At 60.0% G+C, this 8,859-nt stretch overlaps 1 protein-coding gene across 4 annotated transcripts; it reads right to left on the bottom strand.

Annotated features, from left to right (window-relative positions):
* Positions 1-1,899: 1,899 nt before the first annotated feature.
* LOC116663320 lies at positions 1,900-7,980 on the bottom strand. 4 transcript variants are annotated; one of them, XR_004319577.1, is made up of 4 exons: positions 7,065-7,980; positions 5,750-6,132; positions 3,815-4,019; positions 1,900-3,042 (listed from the first exon to the last, which is right to left on the bottom strand). XR_004319577.1 is itself a non-coding variant. In XM_032478889.1 (4 exons), the coding sequence occupies exons 2-4, from the start codon at positions 6,069-6,071 to the stop codon at positions 2,665-2,667; spliced, it is 738 nt and encodes a 245-aa protein (XP_032334780.1). In that variant the 5' UTR covers positions 6,072-6,132; positions 7,065-7,980; the 3' UTR covers positions 1,900-2,664. The 4 variants fall into 4 exon arrangements, 1 of the variants encoding a protein (XP_032334780.1); XM_032478889.1 differs by having other exon boundaries at positions 3,815-3,852; XR_004319578.1 differs by lacking the exon at positions 3,815-4,019.
* Between the last annotated feature and the right edge of the window lie 879 nt (positions 7,981-8,859).

Genomic DNA, 8,859 nt, shown 5'->3' on the forward strand with positions numbered 1-8,859 from the left:
TTCTGCCATGCCTGGTTCTGTGCCAGGCTTCACCTGCTGTGTGGCCTTGGGCAGTGACCCACCCTCTCTGTGCCTCTGTTTCCTTGTGCGTATCACAAGGATGATGAGGGCACCTACTTCACAGGGAAGCATCTAGAGCTGCACCCACGGCTCGTGCCCATGTGTCGGGGCAACACCCCTGCTGTTTGCAATGCTTTTGCCTTTACAAGCAAGGGGGCTGTAACACTTTCCTGTGTGTATCTTGGCCGCTTCTGTAAAAGTAAGTCAAGTCACCGCGGAGGAATTCCTGGCTGAGAGGCTGAAGGTGCATTCTAAGTGTTGATTGGAACGGCCAGATTGTCCTCCAGCAGGGACGCCCATCGGCACCGCGCCGGCGTCAGGCCGGCCTCTTCCCCCAGCCCATCACCAATGCCGGTGCTGAAAACCATGAACATCCTGCCGAGATCATTAGTTCAAAACAGCTCGAGGTGGGTCTCACGGCTCTTTGCACAATTTCTGCCTCGTACGAGCTCCTGGTTTGCTAAGGAACTGCGCCTTGGCCTGCCCCGTAGCAAGCTGCGTTTTGTTTTTCGCGAAGTTATCTTTGAATTTGCGTGTGAACGTGAGATACTTACAGATGAGTGTGTGCACGCGCACGCACACACGACGCACACACACGTGGTAGCATTGATAGCGTCTGCATGTTGTACAGGCATGTACACATGTACGTGCATGTGCTTTGCAGGACCTCCGAATTTTATGTATTCAAATCAATCAGTGTTCTCCGGTATAACTTTTTTGGGGCACTTTCAAGAATGGTCTTTTTTTACTCCAAGACTGTGTTATAAATCCATACGTGGATTTCCCCCTGCTTTTTATGGTTTATTTTTCATGTTTAAAACTCTGTCCTTCTGGAACAACTGGTGTAAGGAGAGAGTAGGAATTCAGTTCTCCCTGAAGCTTTGTTCCTCCAAGTGACCAGTCATCTGCCCCGCCATAATTTACAGGACAGCCCGTCTTCTCCCTCCAATTCATCACAGTCTCAGGTCCCGCGTGTCTTTCTGGGGTTATTTCTGGATTTGCTCTGTTCCACGGATGGGCTTAAATCTCCAGAACTGAGCTGTTGTAAATGTGGTGGCTTTAATGTTGGAGACGTCTGCTTTGGTGACTTCAGCAGTGAGGCAGAATGTTCTGGTCTGTCCTCATGAATTCATTACTTTATTTAAACTGAAAAATCATTTGTTACATGCCTGCCAGCACCACCGCCGAGGACACTGTTGGTATTTGCATTAGGATTCAGTTGAATTAATAGACGATTTTATGGCAAACAACATTCTTATGTTCAACCTGTCTCCTGTCCACAAGGACTTTCCTCTTTTCTGTCTTACTTTCCGTCACTTGGTTGCAAGGCTCTCTTCGTTCGGACCCTGTGCAGATTCTGCTAAATAGGCTTAGTTATTTGGGAATCTTTTTAGTGTTTTGTGAACAGATTCTGCCCTTCCCTTGCATGTTCTTGCTGCCTTTGTTTCTTTATAAGAAAGCGGTCAATTGATTTGGGGAGCCGGCCCCTGGGCGGGGTGGACGCCAGGACCGAGCAGCTCTCTGGCACCTCTGCTCTGAGTTTTCTGCCCTCTCTGCAGAGAACGGCGTTTGGGTGGGGTGTCCATGCTTCAGATGAAAGCAGGGTGTTTGATGTTGGAAAGACAGCTTATCTTTTGAATCCAAGACCAGATTTCTGCTTCATATCATTAAAAAATGCAGAAAGTGGGGGCAGGGAAAGGAAAGGATCACCCCGCACTGGCCCATCTGCGGGGAGGCGCTTGTAATTACACAGCCTTTAATAACTGAGATTCCTCCGCCAGCTCACTGGAGGCAGCCTGCGAATACCAGCAGTGTGAGTCACACGTATGTGCCATTCAGTGAGGCTGGGCTGGGAGCAAAGCGAGGCCGCCATCCCACCCGGAGGGGCCGCCGAGGCTGGGCCCTCCACCCCAGGGCTCCCACCCGGCAGGTTTCTCCTTCAAACAGCAAGCTAATTTTCTTTTCTTTTTACAGAAAGGCCTGGGGATGGGGGAGGGTGTAGCTCGGTGGTAGAGTGTGTGCTTAGCATGCCCAAGGTCCTGGGTTCAATCCCCAGTACCTCCATTAACAAAATAAATGTTACTGGTGGCTGGGGCTCTGGAGATAGGTGAAGGGGCTGTGGTGGGAGGGGCCCACGGGCTTTCAAGGAGGTGGTCACGTCTGCAGCAGCCGGGACCTGGATGCCAACGCCTGGCCACATACTCCATGGTCATTCACTGAGCAACGCTTTTTTGGTTTCTGCACTTTTCTGTAATGCGCATCCCATTAAAAAAATGTTTCAAAGAACTTCCAGGGTACATTTTAGTAAAATTCATTGTTCTGAGCTGGAAAGTCTAAACTGGGGAACATCTGGATTTTCCAGGTCTCAGGAAATTACAGGCCGAGCTTGGGACACCAAGGACACGGCCGCCACATGCAGCAAAGACGGAGCGGAGAGGGAAAGCGTTTCTCCCAGGCCTGGCCCAGCGGCAGGGCCGTTTCTTTTCCTGGAAAAGTCCCCGAAGATTATTTTTAGTGTCTGAAACTCATCTTTCTCTCCTAAATTTGAACTAAATGTTGCAAGGAAGCATGTGTGGGTCCCATCCCCCGCCCCAGGACTGAGGCTCAGCTGAAGTCACGGAGCAGCGTCTGTGGCCTCCGCCAGCGAGAAGTCAGACTCCCTCGTGCTTTCAGCTGGTTGAAATTTCCTTCTGATGAACCAGTGCTGCGGTGGTTTGGCCCGATTTCAGAGCCCAGACACACGGCCAGCGCAGTCCAAAGCCCCTTCTGCCTCTGGGAGGCTTTCAAGCGGAAAGACCCCGAGGTTCGACCTGTGGGGACCCTCCTGCGGGCAGTGGCTCGGAGGCTGGGCAGTCCACACCTTCTCGGGTTGCAGGGAGAGCGGTCCAGCCCATCCATCACATTCCCCGCAGACCGGGAAGAGGTCTGGCTGACGGAGCAAAGTGCACCGTGCGCTCCTTCTGGTGGGCTCTGCATTCTTTCCTAGTGAAGTATTGTGCATGGAAAACCAGAATATATGGTCAGCATTCTTCCTATAAACAGAGCAATTGTACATTGTGGAGGAATTGCTTAGCGATGACTGGGGAGGTTGCCATGGTTACCCTTCCCCCGCCCATGCGGTCCTGGCGGCTGCCTACGTGGAACTGGGCAGTTCGGTACCCGACCCACATGTGGCTGCAGAAGCCCCGCCGTCTTGCGTTTCCGTTCCGGCGGGGACCTCGCGAGAGCAGGGCCGTCATTCTGTGCCCACATGTTTTTGACTTTCCTCAGCCGCAGGAAGTCCCATGTGGACGTCCAGGAGGTGAGATGGACCGAGGTGGGTGCTCAAGGGGAGCAGCCCCCCCCCCGCCCTCAGCCTCTGAGGCCCCGCCCCATGGGGCTCTGGGAACCCCTGTTTGAAAGCTGCAGACCTTGGGCGTCCGCACAGAGGCCCCCTGCGCCCCACGCTGCGCTTGGGATGGTCCACCTCCGGCCCGTCTAGATCCACGCAGGCCGGAGCCCACTCCAGCCTGAGGCTGCTGGTGTGGACACAGAACCGTTTCTCCCCGGTCTTCAGGAGAACCCCAGGTGTTTTCCTGGAGGAATCTGGGCCTGGCTCTCTCCCTTTCTGCAAATGCCAGGCCAGAATCCCACATGCACACGGGGGAGCCAGCCCTCGTTACGTGCAGCTAACCCCTCCAGCCCCCTCTGGAAGGGAGTGAACGAACAGTCAACCTCATGATTTTTTGGTGCCACTAATTAAACCCACACTCACCCTGGGACAGGCTCCCATTGCCGTCCTGCCTCTGCCTGCTGGAGGGAGGGTCGGGGGACTCTCAGGGACAGTGGGTCACCAGGCGCCCCACACCTCTCCGCCAGTGCAGGGGCAGGCGGAGCCCCGGGGCCCCCCTCCACGTCTGGTTGTGGAACCACCGGGGCCGGGGCCGCGCTTCTTCCTGGAGAGTGGAATCTCTGGAAGCCTTGGAAAGGCAGAATTATGTGCAGATGGTTTGGGGGAGCTTTTGGGAACAAGGCCTGAAATAGTGAGGAGCACGGGCCTGGGCAGAGGGCGGGCTGGGCTGTGGTGCTGCCGGATGGTGCTCTGCAGCGGGACAGCATCCGAGGGAAGGCCCCGAGCCTCTGTACCCTGTGTGATGAGTCAGGGGACGCGAGGGGCCCGGGGAGGGGTGACCTTGCGCAGCAGTCTCCTCTGGTCCAGAGCAGCTGCCGGGGAGATGCAGCTGCAGCTGCAGCACGGGGGTGAGCACCAGGCTTGAGGTCCCGCCACGTGAGCCTCGGTCCAGCGTCCACTCCAGTCACCCTGGGGCTGCAATGCCCGCTCACTTCACGAGATCCACACCCCACCGGGAAAATCTGCTCCTCCCGGGCTGGGAGTGAGCCCCTTCCCAGGGACACTCGACAGAACAGGTCGGGGGCCAGCACGGCATGCGTCCCCCTCGTCCCACTGCCGCTTATAGAATGGGAACCTGCTGGTCACCGCTCTGGCTCCCCACCTCCCCACCTCGATTCCTCCCAGCCTTGACTACACCCCCGGCCCAGGCGTAGGTCTGGAGGGGATCCAGGCCCCGAGTGCCCAGAGCCCAGGTCACCACACACACACACACAAACACACACACACACACACACACACACACACACACACACACAAACACACACACACGGTGGGGGTGTGCCTGGAGCTGGCCCATCCCGGGTCCCTCCCTGCCCCCACTGTGGGACCGTGCACTCCAGGCCTCCCTGGCCCCCGCCGCGGGGCCGTGAGTCCTGATTAACAGGCCAGTCACCTGCTGGTGGGACCACTTCCCTCCCGACCTGCGGCTCTCTGGGTGCACGGAGCCTGGCGTTACCAGGAGGTGGTCGACGGGGACAGTTGTGGGGAGCTCTTACTGCCCCTGGAAAAAGTTTCTCTCTGGGACCCTGGAGTTAACGTGCCTAGGAAGACAAGCTCCCCACTTAATCCCTGGGTTGCTGGTGGCAGGGCCCCCACCGCAGTCCCCTTGGCTCTTAGACTTGTGTTGGCCGTCTTGGGAACAGGTCGCTGGCCATGGTGTCTGCTGTGTCCTAGAGGGGCCTGTCCTCATGCTCACAAGGTGTCATCTCCAAGTGTCCCCTCGGCTGCATCTTGAAAGAGCCCCTCCGCGGCTCCACCAGGCCGCCGCTCCGGGGCGCCGTGGCGTGTGCTCCGGCAGAGTGCCGGAGCCGCAGACTGGCCTGCCGGAGCTGACGGCGCGCCCTCCCGGCTCTGAGTCAGAGACGGCGCGCTGGGTGCTTGCAATCCAGAGAGGTGGGAATAGTTACGCCGTGGAAATCGGCAAAGGCTTTGGGGGGGCTGTCCTGCCTCCAATGCCCCGAGCTGGTTGTTGACCACTTACCGGCACGGAACTCCAGCACCCACAAGCTCGCTCCCTGCACTGGGCGTGCGCGTGCACGCGTGCGTGGATGTGCGCACCACATACATGTACGTTACTGTCTTCCGCCCTCACTGCAGCCCCGTACGTGATACAGGCATCCTGTCCCTCTACTGACGGGGACAGCCGGGTGCAGAGAGCCCAGGGGACTCCCCAAGATCACGCAGGAGCCAGGTGTGTCCGACTCCCCCCTGCGCCTTCTTAGATCCCCACTGCCCCGGGTGTGTCGGCTCTGCCCCCCCCCCCGGCCGAGACCCAGTCTGTCACTGGTGCTCACTCACTTCCAGCCGTGGGGGCAGTGGCGTCCATTCTTCCGTAAGTCCCTCCTTGCCAGACAGTTCTGCCGGCCTCTCCGAGGGTGAGTGACGGCAAGCAGAGCCTCCGAACTTCTTGGGTGCCCACTGACTTCCCCGGGCAGCAGAATGCGTGGAATCCCCGAGTGTCCCAGGCCAGCCCCGTAGGAGGGAGCCCGGGCCCTACCGAGCGTTTCTGTCCGGGAGTCCCGCCCGGTCGGCCGGTGGGAGCCACTGTGCTGGCCGGGGCTGGAGTGGGCACGGTGCGCAGGGGACGGGGCTCTGGTCCCCAAGAGGAAATGAGGGCCATCGCTGAGAGTCCTTGGGGGTGGTTTGCAGGAGAAAGCCAGACCTCCCAGGCCCGTATGGTGCTGAAATCAATAGGAGTTCACAGTACGCACACTTAGCAAGCCAGAGACACCAAAACTAATTCTTAAAATATTTCATAAAAAGCACTGAGGTAGTCACTGGGGAGAAAGTGAGGGTTTTATTGGACTTCTTCCCCTTAAGTTAGTGTACGCGATTGTTTTGTTTAGAACTGCAGCCTGGGGCCGGGGGGCGGAGGCAGGCGGGCGCTGCCCTCTGCAGCGCTGGGCCCCTGAAGGCCTTCCTCGGGCCGTGGGGGCTGGCCTGGGCCGCAGAGCCAGGGGGCTTCCTCTGACCCTCCCGGGAGCCTCGTGGGGACCCCCCTGAGCGGGCCTCGGGACGGTGTCCGCGGGGGGTCTGGCCCAGTGTCTCCTCCGCCTCTTGCTGCTTGTTGGAAGTTTGGAATATTCATTTAAAGTGCCTGGGCCGAGTTCATGCTCTGCCCACCACTAAAAAGGAAGATTTTTCTGTCTAATGACAATGACTTTCACTGTAAGCCACTGCCCTTCACCTCTGGTTTGTTTGGGGACCCTGCTTGGGGGCAGAAGGTCGTCCTGCTGGCTGGAGGTGGAGACCCCACTCCCTCTCAGCCTCAGATGTCCAGCCCCTTCTTGTGTCTTGGGGGCCCCAGGGCCCCGCGCTCAGCATCGTGCACTCGGCCAGCACTGCCCAGCCGCTCCCGGTCGGCCTGCTGCAGGCGCGGGGCGCCCAGGGAGGGCTGGGCCAGGGCCCCTGCCCAGCAGCGTGGGCGGACGCGCAGGCTGCGGCCGCTGCCCGTGGGAGACCTCGCCCCCAGGCCCCTGGGGGTCATCTGTGCTTCTTCCCCAGACCTGGGACCCAGCCCACTGGCCACAGTTCCCGTGTGATTGACACCATAGGCCCCGCCTTCTCGGTGGGGGGTAGGGACCAGGGAAGCCCCCACATCACCAGCACTCACGTCTCTGCACCGAAGCTGGCTCCCTTCTCATGGTGCTGCTGGCTGCCGGTCCGGCTCTCAGGCCCCAGAACCCCCAGGCCCAGCCTTCTCTGTGCTCACTCAGCCCTCCTCCCAGGGCCAGGGGCATCTTCGGGCTGTGCCCAACCAGACATGCGTGGTGAGGGGGGCAGGGCAGGGGCCGTGGCAACGGTCTGGTGACGGGCTAGATGCCCCGCCCGGGACCACCCCTGTCCATCTCCGTGTGGTCACCTCTGCCCAGCCGGGTCCTGCTCCATTCAGGTCCCGCCAGCCTTGCTTCTTCGGCCTCCCCTAGAGCCCCTCCTTCCAGCTCCCTCCTGCCCGAGGGTCTGGACGACCGTAGATTCGGGTCCCCTCTACTGCCGACTCCGAGAGCTCAGGCAGGTCCCTGCCCCTCTCTGCTTCCCTTTCATCTCTGTGTGGAGCCACGACAGAGAGAAGCACCCTCGACAGTCCCTCTCAGTTACAGGAGGTGGGCTGCGGGCTGCGCTGAGAAGGGCTCCCGGCAGGCCTGCATCCCAGGAGGGAGGGCGGTGGTGGGACCCGGAGGGAGCGGGGCCAGATCGGGGCGGCGCCCGCCCTGCGCTGTCCCAGGGTAGACAGTGCGCCATCATCACCGGCCCCCTCTTGTTTCAGGGCTGAGGGATCCGCGGCCTGGGGAAGCTACGTTCCCGGGCACACAGCCATGGGCAGAGCTCGCTGTCAGGCTGGAGTGACGGTGGACGTGGGGCTCCACCGTCCAGAAGACGGAGGCTGGGTCACTGAGCTGGCAGGTCTTGGCTCTCCGCCCCTCACTCCAAGCGGAGGCCCCAGAGGCCCCGTGAGCTGCCCTGCAGGAGCCCCGGTGGCGGCAAGAGGGAGTGACTTTGTCCGGGACGGGGCAGGGAGGGCTGGTGCGCCCGTAGCCGCCAGACTCTGTTGCATCAGCCTCCCCAGCCCCGCCCGCCGCTGCCCAGCTGGGAGGACCGCGCAGGGAGCAATGCCGTGCGGCCTCCGCGGCCCCGAAACGTAAACAGCCGGGTCAGTTGGGGCCCTCTCCGCCTCAGCCCTGCTCCACAGGCTCGGAGGGATGTGTCCACCGTTCTTTAGATCCGGAACTTTCTTTTTCACACACGTTGCCTGTTCTGCATAAGAGGTTTCTCTTATTCATCGCGTGACACTCACGAGCCTGGGCACAGGTTGGGGACACAGAAAAGCCACTTCTGTGACTGGTTTACATCCCTCGTAGTGAGGAGTTGGGGCCCCAGAGACACCAGCTGGTGTCAGAGCCGAGGGAGAGCCCCTCGCGTCCTGACCGATAGGAGCATGGAGTCTTGCTTGTCCTTCGTCTCGGGGAGCAGGCTCCTCCTGGAGATGGCCGGGGGCTCTGCACACTTTCTCTGACCCATGGTTGGTCTGGGGCCCCCCACCCCCTCCCTCTACCCAAGTCTCTCTTAGACCCCCTCCCTGCCGACTCAGCCCCAGCCGAGAAGAGCTATAAATCAGCCTTCCTTCTAGGGTGATTAAAAAAAATCACTCTATTAACAGTTGACTCACGGTCTAAAAATGTGCCCGTGGCATAGCTGTGGCCACTGCGCCTGGTTTGGTGGGACCAGCCCCGAGCCTCGCTCGGCCGGGCCCCTCCGGGCAGGACTGCCGTTTCCACGCGCACGCCGCGGCAGCGCCTTCCTGCCCACCCCCCACCCCTGCTGCTCCTTCTCCAACTTCAGCCCCGGGGTTTGGCCCGAGACCCTGGTAGAGGGGATGGAGGGAGGAAGCCATCTGGAGCTGAATCCGT

Source organism: Camelus ferus, chromosome 4 (assembly GCF_009834535.1).
Source record: "Camelus ferus isolate YT-003-E chromosome 4, BCGSAC_Cfer_1.0, whole genome shotgun sequence".
Lineage (NCBI taxonomy): Eukaryota > Metazoa > Chordata > Mammalia > Artiodactyla > Camelidae > Camelus > Camelus ferus.